General features: G+C 35.9%; 1 protein-coding gene across 2 annotated transcripts in view; it reads right to left on the reverse strand.

Annotated features, from left to right (window-relative positions):
* The window catches only part of LOC148954892 (uncharacterized), a 415,568-nt gene that overhangs the window by 255,302 nt on the left and 140,611 nt on the right, over positions 1-19,655 (reverse strand). Inside the window, exons 1-2 of one of the 2 annotated variants that reach the window (XM_089107976.1) lie at positions 10,572-10,749; positions 5,272-6,127 (exon numbers count right to left, since the gene is read on the reverse strand). The exons of the other annotated variant lie outside the window; for it this stretch is intronic. Coding sequence (XP_088964102.1) covers positions 5,272-6,127; positions 10,572-10,629 — 914 coding nt within the window. The 5' untranslated portion in view covers positions 10,630-10,749. Of the gene's footprint in view, positions 1-5,271; positions 6,128-10,571; positions 10,750-19,655 lie in introns of those variants that run through there. 2 annotated transcript variants of the gene reach the window in all.

The following is a 19,655-nucleotide window of genomic DNA, read 5'->3' on the forward strand; positions in this document are numbered from 1 at the left end:
TGATTTAGTTCGATAGCAGCAGTAGTAGCAGTCACAAGTAGTCACAGTTGAAGTCACGTTTATTTCTGGGTGTATCCGAAAAGGCTAAGGGCATTAAGGTGAAACTTTGGAGAATGTTGAGGGGTATGTTATGTTATGCTAAATCAAAAGGCACTATATGCATCCATTTTATCAAAAAGGAAGATCTACAATATTTTAATAGCGGCTGAAGGTATTCAGTTGAAACTTACAGTGCATGTTGGAGGGGATGTTGAAAAGTGAATGGAGGGCCACCAGCCCCCTCCCATGCCTTTTTAATTGCAATCCCTCCAAAATATTTAATCAAAACTTTGAAAAATATATCTTGTTCAAAATAGTGAAAAGTACAAATAACTATGCATATGGGGATGACATATCCCCCACAGCTTTGGAGATAGATGTTGAACACAAACACACTGTGTGTGTGCTGATTAATAGAAGGACGTAGTATCAGTATCTAAGGAACAGCTGAGGGCATTCAGTAAAAATTTTTATGAGATCTTGAAGAGCTACTGGAGGGTATCCAGCCCCCCTTGCCCTTTTTAGATGCTCCCTCCTCTCGTCACTGATCAAAATTTTGGAAAAGCGACTGTCCATAACAGTCAAAAGGTCTAATAACTATGCCTCCAGGGATTCAATGCCCCCACAGCCCCCAGGGGAAGGATTGTAAATTATGCAATTTGCCCTTTTTTACATGGAAGATTTATTATTACAAAAAAGGAGGATCTTTTTTAATCTAAGTGTGTTCAAAAGGTTAAGGGTATTAAGGTGAAACTTCGGGGAATGTTGAGGGGTATGTTACACTAAATCTAAAGATACTACATATACCTGTTTATCTAAAAAGGTGTATCCGCAATAACACAAGGACAGCTGATCGCATTTATTTTAAGCTTTCAGAGCGTGATGAGAGAGATGTTAAAAAGTGGTCGGAAGGCAACCACATCTCCTCCGGTTCCCTTTTTATCTGCCCTACCTCCAAAGATATCAGATCAAAATTTTGAAATATCTATCTCGTTCAAACTAGTTGATAAAGTCAAATAACTGTACCTCCGGGGATGACTTAGCCCCACAGCCCCTAGGACAAGTGCTGAAAGTTGTACGAGTTGCCCATTGTTTAGATACAAGGTTGGCTATTAAGGAAAGGTGGCAGGTTTGATCCTGAGCCTCCAAAAACGCTAAGAATACTAAAGTAAAATTTTTTAGAAAATATTGAGGGGGATGTCAAAAAAAAAAAAAAACATAGTGCAGGAGGGTTTTCATAAGTACACAACAGTAAAATCTGAGGAAAGGCTTAAGGTTATAAGTTGAAAATTTAAAGGCATATTGAAAAAGGTACAAAGAGCAGCCGCCTTCTCCCCTCTTGCCCTTTTAGATTCTCTCTGTCATTTACGGTTTACTGAAAACTATATGTCTTGAACAGTCCTTGGAAAGAACTAATAAAATTAAACTGAATATTTGATATATAATAATATTAATTGCTGAAAGCGCAGCAATTCAAGATTTTATTTCATTGTAATTTCTATTTTCAATGTTATCTGTACAAAGGAAAATATTTTTGGTATTTGTCACCAGAAGAAAGATTTAATGGTTTAGTTGTAGAAAAATATTTAATTTTTTGTTTTTATTTACCACAGGGATGATCATATCGAAGCAATCAATCAATCAATTTATTTGAAAGAAACACAGAAAAAAAATACAGAACTTTAGACCCCCACAAAGACTCTTTGGCCTGTGAGAGTGGGAGACTAAACATAACATTAAATAATAGCACTAAAACCAAACAGAAGGACAAGAAAAAAAAACAAAAAACTAAACAACACCATAAATTTCCATGCCAATCAGAATAAATGAATTGAACAAATTGAAAAGGAAAGATAGAAGGGGGAAAAGAAGGGAGGAGAGAACTAACTATCTAGGCACAAGAGATGGTTGGTTTGCTGTTTTTTAAATTGTCCATAAGAATGGCATAGCCAAATTTTAACTGGTAGGGAATTCCAGATGGAGGCACAACATAAAACTGGATTGAAATCTGACCTTATAGGTTTGATTTTGTGAATGAACATATTCATGTCATGTCTGAGAGAAAGAGAAGCACAATATTCATTACATAATTCAGAATTTAAAAGATATAATTATTGGAAGAAATTAAGGAGGAGTCCATGAAAATGCTTAAAAATGAAACAAGAAGAAAGAAAGATGTGTGTGGATTGACCATCCAATAAATTCATGCTGAGGTGGCCTGTCACTTCAGATACTAATTTAATTGCTTTGTTATTTATTTTGAAAGAAGCTAAAAAAAGAGAATGTTGATAGCCATACTGTTGGACAGTAGTACATATAAGGTTGAACGAGAGAGTGAAAGAGGATCTTTAGAGTGAAAGAGGATTGCCCTTGTGGAGAAATGTTTCACAGAGTCCAATAATATGAGGAGAAGAATTAGCTATGAGAGACTTCAAATTATTTAGAGAAGAACAGAGTCCTTGGATGTTTAAATGAAGAACTGAGAAATTAATACCAGAATTTACATTTTTGGTCAAGTCATATCTATAGACACAATTAGCAGTAGAATTACTAGTCAAAGAAGAGATATTAGGTGGGGTCCCCAGATGAGTCATCAATTAAATTTAAAACATTTAGAGGAGCCTTCTCAAGCCATTAAACTTGAATAGGAGTAGAGTTATCAAAACTAGAGTGATCATCATCAACAGCAGTCATTTATGAGAAGCGGATGTAATAAAAATCCGGACATAGAATTAATAGGACATAGGACATAGGTCCTAGAATTAAGCTGTTTCCAGATAAATTTGACTTATTAATTTACTAGCTTCCACTTCTTAGAAAGTTACTGATGGTTACAATATTCAATGGTCATAGAATATCGGGAGAGGGCTCATTTGAACGGGAATTAAAAGTTCTAGTGCCTGTTTTAAGTGACCAAAAAGATTAGAGAGCAACTAGCCCTCCCCCCTCCCATGCCTCCTTTCCCCCCCAAATTTGATCAAAATTTTGGGATAGCCATTTTGTTCAGCATAGTTGTAAGGTCCAACAACTATGCCTTTGGATATAACATGACCCCCCCCCCCCTCACATCCCGTTGAGAAAGGGCTGTAAGTTATGAAATTTGCCCACTGTTCATGTATAGTGTTTAAGGGGAAGTATACAGACATTCTTCGGGGAGGGGGAATTTTCCACGCTGAGAATTTTTCGTGGGGAGGTGAGTTTCCGCGGGTGAAATTTCCAGGGGTAATTTTGGACTGGGGGAATTCGTTAGAATTCCTATACCAAATTCTTTTTATTTGTCATACTTTCTCTTTGCCGGCTCAATTTTACAAATGGCCATTAGGCATGATGGTAGGTTTTTATCTTATGGATGGTCGGTTTCTACCTTAGAAACCTTACGGACAAAGAGACAAAATCAAAGTACAGAAACACCACAAGGGAAATGGTTGTAACCTACATAAATTTATGTGTGACGTGCGTGAAAAACAACACGGTATACAAAAAAAAAGTTTAGTTGTTAGAGCTGAGGAAAAACATGCACTAAGCATGTCAAGGCGATGATTTAATGGACATGCAGTCACAAGAGTATATCACAAGAGAAATATCAATGTTGTGATACATAAACGAATATTTTGCCCCATTGCTCACTCGATATACTGCATAATGCACGAGCAATGTATTAATTTTCCTAAATAGTCCTTAATTTGTCACATTCTGCTGGGTGATTTTTAACTTCCCCGGAGGTTATAAACAAAGCCCAATTATTATTTACATTTGCAGTAACATAACATCACCATATAGTTTCTTCGGGCGCCGATGCACCCCTACCCACTCGACTCCTATAATTTATGTGCTACCTGGATGTTGGCTCGCAAAATTTGTTTTAAAGAGTTGGTTACAGCTTTCTGGATGGCGGCAACGTATGTCAAAATGGTGACCTTTAAGGGCGGTTTTCAGCTTGGGGTCCGAAAAACGTTTACCGGTACTGGGCTTAAATTAGAGGTATACAGAGTCTGTGGCAACGTTACAACCATTACCCGGGTCTGGTATGACATCACATAGAAGACAGTGCAGCTGAAAGCATGGTGGTGGTGGAGCTCCAACGGACAGGCGAGATCGCTCGTCTTCTCCTCTTCATGTTTTGATGCAGCCTCACAAGGACAACCTTGAAGAAAGCAGTGTTGACGATTTATAGATACCAACTCAGTGTTACCACCTCAAGCTTGTCAAAAAGACTATAAACAGGATTTTCAGCTTGAACTTTGCATTCTTGCCTGCTTAGGGCACGAAGATCTCATAATGTACCAACTCTGATATTTGGTCCCACGGTTGTCTTGGAAGACCATGTTTTGTCACCTGATATTACATCGTCTACCACAACCCCCATCATTTCACGGCAGAGGTAAAATTGTCATTGTTTTTGTTCATCACTCAGCATTCTTGGCACCAATTTTGCACGAGCTTCTCTCAGGTTGAGATTCTAGGCTACAACATAGGGTGCCAATGACTTGGACATTTCAAGTTTTGAGCTATCATTTGCAGACTGAATCGACGATTAGATTTCTAGGGTTCTTTAACTTTTTACATGGTTTTATCCAGAGGATTCACTAAAGGCCGTCCATGTCGATCTTCGCCCTCAACTATCTCAGGCCCACTTTTAAAGTCCTAATAACAACAAAAAACATTCTTTTGACGTGCAAATCTTTTTAGGCTTGTTCAATCAATGCAAGAGTCCCTGAAGGCGTTTCATCCAAGAGAACGTAGAATTTGATGACGTGGTGCTGTCAAACCGTCCGCTCCGTTTGTTAACGCGTGACCAAAATGAAAAACACACCTTGCACAACTGTCCATCCTCAACCTCTCACTGCTCAGACGTGACTACCAATGATTGGATAGGACTTCTACCACCGATATACCCCCTTGAGGGCACTCTGGTGACGACTGAAACATCTTATGGTGATCAATCTCATTACTTTTTGGATATACTTTTCAAATAATTACCGAACTACTAAGTAAATTGTTCTCAAAGGGGAGATCAAAAGGGCCATGTAAATCAAGAGCATCAAAGAGTGACTGAAGATATATAGCCTGCTGATCCTCTTTTTGAGAAGTGCTCAGGGACATTTTTAGCAATTATCCTAGAAGTGTGAAAACGTCAGATACGCCCTTGAGGCATGATAGAGGTCATATACATTACTACAATAGCACTACTATTAAGACAAATACCAGAGATTCAAATAAAATAGTATATACCTTAGGTTAGGCAGGCTGAACAATATATTTGCCAAGAACTTGATGTCATTTGTACCTTCAAATTCGTCCTCAAAAATCAAAGTTTCAAGGTTTCGCGCTAATGGTGTTAGGAGAGAGTCTTTCAAAGAAGTTTTTAAAACTTTCTGAAGACTTTTCCCACGACCAGGAAAGATTTTTTCCGGATTCTGGAAAAGTAGCCTTGCTGCAGATTCCATGTTTGCAGGTACTCCCACTATATGCTTCAGTTTATGACAGTTTACTCCAAGGATTGAAAACAAATGGGGTTTCACCTCTACACCAATATCAAGCGTCAGACTTTCAAGACACTTTAATTTGCTTAAAGATTTGAAAAGCACTTCCAGACGTGAATCAAAATCAGAAAGCCTGGCACTGGAGCTAACTTTAGCTTTCAGCACACGCAAGTTTGGAGCTCTAACAGTCACTATATCACACATATTTTGCACCTCTTTCAGCTCGCAGTCGCGCAGTCTAATACCAACTTCATTTAAAGATTCAAACAAAAATATATCATAGATTGAAGGAGCAATTGTTTGAATTGCGAAAATTGTTTGAAGTCTTTCTTCAAACAATTTTCGCAGAAAATATTCGCGAAATTTTTCACCAACAAGACCAGGAAGTATTTCAAGTCGATGTCTCACGTATGTGTCAATATATTTGGGTTCTGTTAACCCTAATGAAGACAATATACTTGATTCCTGGTGAAAGCACTGATATCGACGTGCCAAGTCTTTTCTGAGAGAAAGATCACCCAGAAAACTAGCTGCTAGTTCTTCAAGAGCTAGATTCTCAAGCTTTGGAAAGGACTTGGGATCGTAGTTCAACAGGCTCGTTATATCTAAAATGGAATCAAGCATTAATTGCGCTCAAACCAAATTGTTTAAGACCATAATTCAAACACTGGAGAAAATTCATTAGGATGGTTCAGTACCAAATATGCCAGATCCTATCAAATGATTATATTTTGTCCAATTACATAAGCCAAGCCATCAAACACGAATTGTCGACTGAAGTTTTAAGAGCATGGGTAATGATAAAGGGTTATTTTTGGTCATACATAAGTTAGTTAAGTTTTGATGTTGCTCCCTAGTTTCAGTTGAAAAAAAAAAAATTGTTTTTCATATCTAATTTTGGAAACGACATGCCCGATTAGATATGTTCTTGTAAATTAAAGAGACTTACGGAATATGAAAAAATCAGAATGGAATGCTGCAAATTGGTCTCAACATGCTTATACTAAGCTTTTAAATTTGTTATATACCAATTCCTTTTATTTTACATAGATTGCTTATTTTTATTTATTGTTATGAATAATATAATGTACAATAGTCGTAGGTTAACAGAAAATAAATAAATATGAAATAAGATATAATTAGTGACAAGCCAAAACAGATCAAACAGTGGTCTAGATAACAAATCACATAATACAACACTAAAGTCTTAAGTAAAAGAGTTGGAATGTAATTAAAATTTGGACAAAAGATGAAAATTTAGTTAAAGTTTTCAATGAACTGTAGTTTTGTTGAATTAGTTCTAGTTATTGTTTTTACTACAAAATATTGGGTGGACAAAGAGGGGTATTATTCTTCACATGGATTCTGCGTAAATTCTACCCGCTTTTCTACCGTTCTACCCATCTGAAGCCATTGCAACCTCTGCAATAGGGTTCTGTGAGTGTATTACATAAAAAAAAGTTTTATCATAGGTTTCTTTCTTTCTTTCTTTTAGACCAGGGCACTTCGCATCGAAGGAGTTGTCGTACAAACTTTGAAAAGGGCTCATTTGATTCGAAATTGGAAGGGCTTGGGAATTTTTAATAGCCGAAAGTGATGGGAGGGCAACTAACATCCCTTCCACGCCCACCATTTCCCCAAACACATCCAATCAACAATTTGAGATAGCCATTTTGTTCAACGTAGTTTAAAGACCTGGAAATTATTTCTTTGAGGAGGACACTTCCCCACAGCCCTAAGGGTAAGGGTTGTAATTTACGCTCTGGGGGCATATAAGGTTTTTATAGAAAAGGTTGTCGTAGAAACTTCCTAAAGAGCTCATTCGATTGAAAATTTAAAGGGCTAGTGCCATTTCTAATAGTCGAAAGGGATTGGAGGGCAACTAACCCCCCTCTCACGCCCACCATTTCCCCAAACACATCCAATCAAAATTTTGATATAGACATTTTGTTCAAAGTAGTTGAAAATTCTGGAAATTGGGTCTTTCAGGATGACAACCCCCTTCCCCCCAGCCCTCAAGGCAAGGGTTGTAAGTTATGCCCTGGGGGCATTTAAGGTTTTTATAGAAAACATTGTTGTAGAAACTTCAAAAAGGGCTCATTCGATTTGAAATTGAAAGGGCTAGTGCCCTTTTTAATGGTTGAAAGTGATTGGAGGGCAACTACAGACCTCTCACGCTCACCATTTCCCCAAACACATGCAATCAAAATTTTGAGATATCCATTTTGTTCAACGTAGTTGAAAGTTCTGGAAATTAGGTCTTTGAGGATGATAACCTCCTCAGAGCCCTCAGGGCAAGGGTTGTAAGTTATGCCTTGTGAGCATATTAGGGTTTTTATAGAAAGCGTTGTCGTAGAAACTTCAAAAAGGGCTCATTTGTTTGGAAATTGAAAGGGCTAGTGCCCTTTTTAATAGTCGAAAGTGATTGGAGAGCAACTAACCACCCTCTCACGCCCACCATTTCCCCAAACACATCCAATCAATATTTTGAGATAGCCATTTCATTTAACATAGATGAAAATTCTTGAAATTATGTCTTTGAGGATGACAAACCCCCCACACCTCTCAGGGCAAACTTGTAAGTTATGCCCTGGGGGCATATAAGGTTTTTATAGATAGCGTTGTCCTAGAAACTTCAAAAAGGGACCATTCAATTGGAGTTTGAAAGGGCTGGTTCCCTTTTTAATAGTCGAAAGCGATTGGAGGCAACTATCTTCCATCTCATGTCCACCATTTCCCAAAAATTTTCCATTTCCAATCAAAATTTTGAGATAGCCATTTTTTTCAACGTAGTTGAAAGTTCTGGAAAATATGTTATTGAGGATGACAACCCCCCCCCTCCGCCCACACCCCTCAGGGCAAGGGTTGTAAGTTATGCCCTGGAGGCCTATAAGGTTTTAATAGAAAGTGTTGTAGAAACTTCAAAAAGGACTCATTCGATTGGAAATTGATAAGACTAGGGCTAGGGCAACTAGCCCCTCTCTCACGCCCACCATTTCCCCAAACACATTCAATCAAAATTTTGAGATAGCCATTGTTCAACATAGTTGAAAGTTCTAGGAATTATGTCTTTGAGGATGAAAAATTAAAATATTAATTTTTGCTTGTTTCAAACTCAAAACGAGCAGAAATTAATAAGAGTAGGGTTCCAAACCCCTATAGTTTCGACAAACCAGAATATAATTTGTACTTTATTGAAAAAATTCTTTTAAATGTTTTCACTTTTATAACTTTAAGAAATCAAAAATTAATTAAGGTTCTAAGGAATAAATATCAGCAATGTATATTAAACTGACAATGCACATTTTTTTCAAAGCCAAGGTGCAAGGGTGGTAAGTTATGCCCGGGGCATATAAGGTTCTTACGGAACGGATGATCAAGTAAACTTCGGATCAGGTGTGGCTTAGTCGAATGGAATTTAGAAGATCTAATGTCCTTTTTAAGAGTCAAAAGTTAAAAGAGAACAGCCCGCCTCATTTCCCACACGCATTCAATCAAATTTGTAAGAGAACTATTTGCATCCGCATTATTGGAAGGTCCAGTAATTATGTCTTTGGGAATGTCAGCCTCCTCGAATTGTCAACTTGTTATTAATTTAGAAATTAAAGTTTAAGTTGTGGGGGATTTTGAATTAGCCAGAAGGCACTATATGTATACTTTCAATACTACCACTACAGTTAATGTAACTAATGACGCTAAGGGTATTAAGATGAAACTCTTTAGGGAACGTTTAGGAGTTTCAATTAAAGGAAAAAAATATATGCAAGAAGGTTTTCAAAAGGTCATATAAGCAATATCATAGGCAGCACTACTTTAGAATAGCCAGAAATATCATTGAAACTTTTAAAGAGGCTAATTGAATTCAAAATTAAAAGTTATGGTACCCCTTTTAAGAGTAAAAAGGGATTGGATGGCAAGTAGCCCTTCTCTCACGCCCATTCATTTACCAAACGCATTCAGTCAAACCTTTGAGACACCCATTTTGTTCAGCATCGTAGAATGGTCCAGATACTTTATCTTAAGGGGTGTTAGGCACGTCAATCCTCACAATTATGCAACTGGCCCATTATGCTTTACAACTAAATGTCGCTTAGAAATAAATCGAAAGACATTGTGTTTATGGTTGCCAATAAGACCCATCAGCAATATATCGAGAAAGAGTAGTGGTATTAAGTTAAAACTTTTGGGGATACTACTATTACTACTTCTGCTCTTAAAATTTAACCAAATAAAAAGAGTGTAAGTGTATCCAAGTTGTCAAAGAGATACATCTTGGGAATGATATTAAGTTTTATTTTTCAGGTCAACTTTAGAAGCTGAAAAATTAAATTAAAAATGTTGTTTGTGTCAAGATTATTAAACGGATGAAAAAGTTTCTCCAACATACAAATAGCCACCCATACTATTGATTATTATAGATCTATAAAAATAATTTTTTTTTTCCATGAGAAATACTAACAAGTGTCTATAAAAAACGAACGGAATTTAATGTAATATACTTTTCCCTCAAAAAAGATTTTCAGAGACAAGAAAAGAGCTCCATTAAGCCAAGAATGATCAAAAAAAGCAAATAATCTTCCAAGCGCAAAACTATCACAAATCACAATCAATACAAAAAATTAAATTCAAAATTGAATAAAAATTACAATAAATAGCCGAGTCAAACGCAATACGAGCAAAAAATAACACGAGGAGGGCTGATAACCTCAAGACCAGAACACAGCTTTCACTTCACTTTATATAAAATCCATTTTAAAGTTTTTTAATTTTATTAGTTTACTAAATAAAAAATTATCCGCAATATGAATAATAATACATTTTTTTAAAATAAAATTAAAATTAAAAGTTTTTTGTTTTTTTTTAGTAAATAACAAATTTTTTAATGATCTAGAAAAGGCATGGGGGTTAAATGCCCATCACAGAAACCCGATGCTCCAGGATACGGCCTTAATGAGAGCCTATGTATAAGTAGATTTGAACCCGGTAACCCCTCATGATACGGCACCCACCGCTATATATTGTAAAAATAAGTTAATACAAAAAATATACCATCGTCCATATTACTATCTGGCTTCAATTTAAGAGGGCGGCAATCTGGTTCAGGCATTGCACATGCGTCTCTAAAAAAACTTTTCTCTATGAAAACTTCCTCTTTACGTATTAAAGAAGGATTAGTACTTCCAAACAGACTCTTATCATCATTTGGTAGTGCGTCCTCAGGTTCTAAAAAAAATTTAAGGCGAATTTAGATACAAAACTTAAAACAATGGTTTTATGGTAAATAAGTTCAAAAAAAGAAGACACACATCTTTTGGCGGAAAGGATGGCTGACTTTCCTTGTTTTCGTCATAGAACAATTGAACAGCTTATGATAAATAACTATAATTAGAAAATAACTTGTGCCAAAGCAAAAAAAAAAAGATGCTTGGAGACACGTATGCACCAAATCAATATCAATTTTTAGATATTTTGGTATTACACATCAGCTCAATGCAAATGGGCAGCGTGGAAAAAATATTTGCAGCTATGCTGAAAAATACAGCACAAAATTCCTAAGGCACTGCAGCACAAACTCTGTATGAAATTACAAATTGAGCTCATATGCATAAACTTAAAGAAACTTTATGTAATTAAGTTGGAACAAAACTACAAAAAACTAATCTTATATAAGAAGGGTTTGAACCCCTCCCCCCAGTTCCTCTTGACAGAGAACCTTTGCTATTAAACGTAGCATACGCTTTAGTAGGAGTATGATAAGTATTTACCCTGTCTTGAAACTTTCAAATAAAACAGTCCTTTGGAAACAGAAGTGACATGGAAAGTCTGAGAAACAATCAACTGTTGCTTCAACTCTTGTGTCATGCAATGCAAGATTTTTCCCATGCATTTGAAGGCTTTTGATGATTTTTCAGACATTACCAGTGACTAATGCTTCTGCTGAGAGGAGCTTTAGCTGTCTCAAGCAATTAAAAACCTATCTGCAGAGCTCCACGGGCAAGGAGCATCTGAACGGACTAGCTCACATGACCCTGAACCACAATATCCAGGTCAATGCTGACCAAGTTTTGATTGATTTGCAGCCAAAAAAGACCAGTGGCTATTACTGTGAGAGGTTAGGTCGTCTTTTGTTGCTCATTTCTCTAAGTGCAGTTGATTCTGTTTTTTAAATTTTAATTATGCTGTATCCTCTGTAAACAACGTTAATATCAATACATTTCTTGCTTTCATGGCTGTTATAATAGGTAGACTGAGGCCCTACCCCTCCAAAACCAAATTCTGGGCAATTGTCTTTGATATAATATTATTTTTTATTTATTTGGTTCTCAAAAACAAGGGTCCTATAGGCAAATATAAGGATTAATGCACTTCGTTATTTTATATTTTCTAAATTCTGCCGCTTTGTGGCAGTTCCTAAACAACTACTCACCCAAAATAAAAATTCTCACTGCTTCTAACTCTTTTTTTTAATTCTGACTTTGTTGGCAAAATATTGTCATCCATTCTTAAACAAAAAAAAGTCTACAACTAGGAAATATTCATGACAAGTGTGTACTTTTAATTTCTTTACCTCGCTACCCCCCCTACCTCCCGCCTGAAATCTTGCACTCTGATAGATAATTTTCTTGCTCACATGACTGCTCTAAAACGGTAGACTGACGCCCCCCCCCCCCAAAAAAACAAAATCCTGGATACGCCACGGCTTTAGGGGCCCTATTGATTCCAGGGTGGATAGAGCTTTGCAGCTTCAATCAAAAAATTATGAAGTTGGTCTTTTCGCTCAAAATTTTGCAGAAATAAGAAGCAGGACACATACTGCTCAATGTTATGCTGTTTGCATCCCTGGTGTTTTGGAGTGCTTTTTGAAGTGTCTTCACAGACTTTCTAAATTTTGTGTATGAATCAAACAGTCCTGTGGATCAACAAAATTGAATGAACAATTGATTTGGTAATGAGTATAATCATGGCTGGACAGTGTATTATAAGCTCCCCATTTATTGCTGTAAATAATCTTCCAGGCTTGATATATTTTTAATAACAGGAATTAAAGTTCCCTTGTTTCTTTGGAAGCCTTCTTGGCCATCAGTCAGGAGTACAATAATTTTTTTTTTGCTCTCTTTGTGTTCCACCAAAAACCTAAACTTGTCATAAAATCTTTCCCCTCTGTTACTTTCTTCTTGCCATTAAAGTTCTATTGATTTCAACTTCAACACCCTGCCCTCCTATTGGTTCTTGGATTCCTTGCCAAGCCATCAGAACTTCTGAGCAAAAAGACCTCCAGTCGATACTTGTTTTCTTACTGATACAAGAAACTCTCTTTTTTATTGGATACAAAATAGTTGCAAAATCTTCTCTTTTTGGTCTTTTGGATGACATAACTCTTGCTGCATTTCTACATATTTTTAGATGCATAATACTTGCATAGTGTATTGCAGCTTTAGCACCTTAATGTTGATGGTCAGACACCAAGAGTCCTGAAAAAGTTATTGCTTGCTTTATCATAATTTATAAATCTGTTTATTGCAGTATAATATGACATTTCACATGACTTGCATGTAGACATTTCACATGACTTGCATGTAGATATTTTCTAATAACTGGCAATATACAAATCAGAACAGTTGAAAATGATATTTTTTTTATCTGAGTAATTTGAACTTTTCTAACTTTTAGACTAAATATAACCAAAGTCCAAATTCTACACTGTATCTTAGTTCTGAAACAAGAACAAACAAAACAGGGAAAACCCATTTTGTACAGCTTCACCCAAAACTAGATTAAGTTCTGAAACTAGGTGACTTTAAAGTAACCTAATTTATTTAGTGGTAAGTATTTGGATTCAGGATGAAATTCTGATCCTAGTGATAAGTTTTCCCCCCAAAAAATGAATAATTCAAACTTTTAAGTATTTTTCATATCAAATCACTGCTCAACACGATTTAGTATTTTTCATATGAAATCACCACTCAACAAGATTTAGTATATTTCAATTAAAATTTGAGCTTTCAACAAAGTTTAGTACTTTTCAAAACAAATTGCCACCAAAGACATTTCTGTAAAAAAAAAAAAAAAAAAAAAACTGAAGAAACTTAAAGCTTCAAAGTAATTTTGAAAATAATTTGCAACAGAAATGAATGTCATATTTGGATTTAGGATAAAATTCTGATGCTAGTGGTATGTTTATTTTATTATCATATTCAATTAGTGTGTTAATAGGCTAGGAGCCTTCTCCCATGTTTCCTTATGTAGTGGAATAACTCTAAACATATACCAATAATTTATTGAAAAACTAATGGTATGTTTATAACCACTTCAAATTTTTTTGCAAGTGTAGTGTTGATAACTTTTTAGTGTGATAACAAAAGTAAGATACATTTTGGGCATATTTAAGTGCTCAAGATGCAATTTGCCCCAGAAGTGATTATTAAATTGTGAAAGAGCCTAAAAAAAAACCTCAAGTGAAATTTTACATTTCATCCACCATTAGCTTGGATACATACAAGAAATTGAATCACCAATAGACAAACCCATGTGACTTTGCAAAAATTGAATTGGCCTACTGCCTTGAATTTTAAGTCAAAGGCTGTTTTCTATATTTTTTGTGTCATTTTCATGATACTTGGACCCTAAGTATCATGGGTAAAATTCTACTTTAGCTACTTTTGGCTATCTTGGAAAGGGGTTGGGTTAGGAAAATGATACTTTCAGGGATGGTTCTATGGGTTAAAGTATACCCCAGGAAGGTATTTTCAAGTACCTACCTCTACTCTTTCTCCCTCTAGAGGGTCCTGACCTTTAATGACCTTTAAAAATCTTGTGTTATAAAAGTGAAACCTTGCAAAATAGATTTTAGGCTTAAAGGAAGTATAGCAAAATTGTTTTCAGCTTAACAACTTTGCTCAATCCCAATTAATAAGGTTTTAAAGATATGCAAATACACTTCCTAAATTTTGAACAAAAAACATACTTTGGTATGGCTTAAAATTCTACTCAGATAACAGTAGGCTAATTGGGTTTTCAGAATTAAAGCCAGAGAAAAAGAAACTGATATCTGAAAATTAAGGTAAATTATTGTTTTGTCAAAATTTCAATAGGTAAAGGACCTGTCATGTCGGCAAATTTCAGGACTGTTTAGAGAGAGGAGGGGTGGAGGTAGGTACTTCAAAATACCTTCCCAGGACATACTTTAGCCTGTAGACCCATCCCTGGAAGTTTCATTTTCCTAACCTAACCCCTTTCCAAGATAGCCAAAAGTAGTTAAAGCAACATTTTACCAAATTATGAAAGATCATAGCCTAAAAAAAGGCATCAAATGATGTTTTCACTTTCATCTTAGCTAAATTACAAGGCCCACTAGAAATTTACTATGGTACGTTTACTTTATTTGTAGGTCAGAAATGTGGACTGCTCAACATTTACCGAGGCCACACACAAAACTATTACCATTTACCTAATAAAAAACATTTTCAAATAAATCAATGTTTAAAGTTTTTGATTTTTTTTCTTTCTTACTATTGTTGATTGCCAGGATTCAGCCAAAAATTATAAATATTGAGCTTTTCAGCAAAGATTTACCGATTCCTTTTTGAAAGTTATTTAAAAGCTATTTTTCTTCATATTTGTATGAGATCTAGTTCCAAAAATCTGTATCAGGGTATATGAACTACAAATTAGTCCTTTCACCCCTTTGACTCTCCAAAAAGCATCATCAGATTCAGAAATTCATTGCCCTTATCTGTAACCAAGTCTTCTTATCAGTTAAAACAAAACAGTAATCCCAATTGAACTTTTTAATTTTATTGAGGGTTGTGGGAAGTAAGGGTACTTCAATCACCTTTACCTAGTAGTTTAAGACCTTTAAGTTGGCTGGCACCAATACGGTTCTTCACACTCACTCCCGTTCTCTTCTGCACTTTCTAAAACATATGATAAATAACCTCCTTCTTTTTAATGAATTCATTATCCATTAATAATCACTAATCAGTTTGACTCTTCTTCAAAATATCAATAGATGCCTTAAAAATCTTTCTGTCTTAGTGCCAATGCAGGTTAGAAATCAAGATTACAGTGTAGGTATTGGGGATATTAGCCATATAGCAGAGGCGTTCAAGGGATATAGTCTCCACACTCAGTGGCTGACAATCAAATAAGACATGCTGGATTGTTTAATCGGTTGAAAATCAGACCCGGCATAGAGGGAATTGATGTAGCTTCCAATTAAATAACAAACTATTAAGAAGAAGGGCACCTGATTTCATAGCACTGTGTAATCTAGTATGAAAAGGAGATAAAACCAATTTATTGTGATTAACATTAGATCTTTTCCTAATAATATCACGTTAATTGAGGTCAAAGAGAGGACTTGGGTTTAAGAAAGAACCATTGGCTGCCAGGAAATCAGCAGTTTCATTATATTTGATACCTTTATGGCTTGGAACATGTTGGAAATAAATCTGGTCGCCTTCAGCCTGGAGATTCAGAAGCTGTCTTCTAAAGTTGAATAAGTCTTTATCATTGGCAAATCTATTATTTTTTTTTGAGCAACAGTATTGCCGATTTGAAGTCAGAAAGGAAAAGAATATTCTCCTCTACAATGCTATTATTTATGAGAATATCTAGGGTCAAGCAAATGGCACGTAATTCAGCTGACAAAAGGGAAAATCCCAACCGAAGGGGAGAAAAAAGGTTAAGCTACAGTGATGGAACACAAACTCCTCCTCCAGCTCTCTGATCCTAGACAGATCCATCTGAGTAGATTTTCCTGTGATTAGGGTAAAACTTCGAAATCTGTTCAGTCAGAAAAGTCTGACTCTCATGATTGGGAATTTGGTTTTTATTTATTGTAATAAGTTCTGCTTGACAAATAGGTAGACTCAGTTCCCAAGGCGGAGTTTCAGTAAAGGGGTACGTATAGGGGGAAAACGAGCTCCACTTTGGGACTTCCAATTGGAACTGATTCCAAGATGACTGGCCATAGGTGCAAGCTGTCTTCAAAGCAAGAATATTATTATACACATCATGCTTGAATTCATAAGCTTGAATTCACTATAAATATTTTTTTTTTTTTTACTGGATACTCTTTCACTTAGGGAAACTAAACAGTTGTTTTAATTTAGACAGAGGAGTATCCCTGTGCAAATCCAGATCAAGTCGAAGAGCCGAATTTTGTAAAGATTCAAAGGTTTTAAATGCAGATGGGAAACTAAATGAAAAGAATTTGATATCTTATTTTAGATTAGATCAGATATATCAGAAGCAACACTATAGCGTTGCCTATAGTAAAGGCCATACGGCTCCAATGTTTTATCATTACTACGATGAAGACTAGTTTTTAATAAGAATCGTGGTATTAAATTAAAGAGAATCATGGTATTAATTCACTATGTCCAATCCGTCCAAATTTGCAAGATTTACACCTTCAGGTAGAGTTACATTTGATATGGACCGCCAGTCTTGCTCCAGCTTCACCTTATCCCGAATACCAGAGTAATAGTACCCGCAGAATTGATGAAAACAAGGAACTCTTAGCTCGTAGCTAGAGCTTGGAGTCAGAAAATGGAGGAAGTTGTAGATTTTGTCAGAGAAGGAAAAACGATCAAGAATTTGTTTGATAGTTTCAATACAAAAGTCTCTTGCGGGGCGACGAATTCGGAGACTCTAGGCTACAAAACAGCCATCAACGACTTCCTTTATTTCCAGCCCCATAAGGAGATCATGTCCTTTATATCCGATATAGACGCTGTTATCGAGAGGATAGTTTGCTTCATCGTACGGGTTGATGGCGAAAGGATTGGTTACTCGAATATAGGAAGGTTTCACGAAATTCATGCCTAAAGTACACAAGAGCTTTTGTACCTGGCTTTTCAAGAGGTGAAATAAGGGTTTTTGTGCCTGAAACATAGTATTCAATTCATTCAATTCTCCTAACACATATTCAACAAAATACATTTGACCTCTTGAGTAAGGATTGTTCGGTAAATTTTTACCAAATCATATTATTGAATTACAAATAAAGTGAATATACCGCTCGATGCTTTTTTTATGCTCTTTCCAGATATAATAATAATTTTTGTGTGGGAAATGAATTTTAACCACATCCCTATATACCAATTCAGGGCATATATGTGCACATTAGGGGGTGGGGGTAAAGCTTAAACTCAACTCCCATTAACATCAGAAATAAAATTAGCCCACCCCCTAATGTGCAAATAAATACCATTAATTGATATATATAGGGGTGGGGCAAAATTCATTTCCGACAAAAATGATTATTATATTTGGAAAGAGCATAAAAAAGGCATTGAGTGGTATATTCACTTTATTCGTAAGTCAATAATATGATTTGGTAAAAATTTACCGATTGTTCAACGTCATTCGTACGTGGTCATTTGTGTGTGAGGGATCTTCAAACAACGTAACTAGAGTCCCAAAACAACGTAAGAGTATCCAACTGCTCAAGAATGCGTGTCGCACAGTTTTAAAATGAAAGCCAACAAGTTAGAAGCAAAGCAAGGAATCTGTGTTGTTCCACTTGAGTGAAAACTTGAAATTCTTTCCTATAAGTATCTTGCCGTTTTGGACTGCGTCAAAAGTTATTGCAAACGATTCTGTTGTTTCGTTAATAACCATCAAGAATGGGTTCGTCTTTAGGTTGACAAGAAGCTTACCGTGAAAATGAGGTGCCAGTGCTTGCCAGGCAATGTTGGTTGCTTTTGTTCTACCCAGACTGGCATGGCTTAGCAAATCCGGACCTGGTATACTTTTCATGAGCTTCAGCAAGTCGTCAGAAAGTGAATAGAGTAGATCCTTTTCAACAGGAAAGGATACAAGCTTTGCTTCAACAATAGCCACTCTTTTGCTTTTGGAATTGCTGCAAAAGTGATTGTCCAATGGCATAGTCTTGGAACGCGAATCTATCTATACTTCTTCGTTTACTTTGTGAACTTTGCTCTGTTTGTGCCTTTTCAGGTCATATTTCCCCTTCTTACAAACAAAGTCCTTTTTACAATAGAGGCAGTGAGCTCTATATGCACTGATTTGGTTGTTCTGCAACTTTCCCCTCTCTAACCATTCTCTAAAGTCAGATTCTCTTTCCAACTCATACCTGTATTTTTGATCTGAACACTTCCTTGCCAACTTCTGTTTTTTTGAAGAATTTGTGGAGGGTTCATCATCCAAGGCTTTAACCCCATCCTTATACTCTTAATTGAGATTAATCACCTCAGCCATTTTAATGAAGTATGTCCACCCTACAAACAAGATGAGTCAAGCAATTTGGTAGAATCATCCTTTTTTCTTATTTTAAAATGAAAGGTGTCAGACTAGTATTATAAAAGCAAAACCCACGCAGGTATTAGCGTGACGGATCCACAATGTCCAGGTAACTGCGGGGTGGGGGGGCTTTGTCAAGAAACAAAAAGAGCAATCTTGTCTCAAGCACTCTTAGTTCCAGACAAGGTCATTTCTACCCTTTCTCCTTTTAGAAAGGGCAACAAAGATGTGCTGACAAGATCAGATTCATGCAAAACTTTTCTATAAAAAAGGTAGAAAATCCAAAGATGTATATCACTAAAAAGTGTACCATTCCTTATATTTGACTTTTAGACAACTATTTTAGGGAAGCAAATGCCTGAAAACACTAAAATCCTAATCTTAAAAAAAGTTAGATTTAGTAAATATCTTCTTCTTGTTTTTTTTTTTGCTAGCAAAAAAAAGAGAGGCTAGGATGTAAAATTGTTTTATGGCCTGTAATACAGTTTATGTTGGGAATTTTCTTTAAAACCAATATTTTTCTATAGATTTCCCCATACAAAAAAACATCCTAGAAATTAAGCAAATACACTTGAAAAGAGATATTAGCTTAAGCTGTGAAGATTTATAAGGAGGAGAAACTTTACTGTTGTGAGGCACTTAAAACAGCTTAACAAAGTATAATGGAAAAAAACAATGGCAAACGCAGCAAGCGAAATCCTAAAAGATCTTGGGGGTTGGAGAGGCCAGTGACCACATTAAGCATTACAAAGTGTCTTTTCCTCTTGCATTTTTCTTCTGTTATACCCTTGTTTAAGTGAACAAGATGACTTCTACACAAAAAAAACTAAATAAAAAACTAAATAAATTATGTTATGGGACGAT

Source organism: Artemia sp. Qi Xiang Cuo, chromosome 2, assembly GCF_049724085.1.
Source record: "Artemia sp. Qi Xiang Cuo chromosome 2, ASM4972408v1, whole genome shotgun sequence".
Lineage (NCBI taxonomy): Eukaryota > Metazoa > Arthropoda > Branchiopoda > Anostraca > Artemiidae > Artemia > Artemia sp. Qi Xiang Cuo.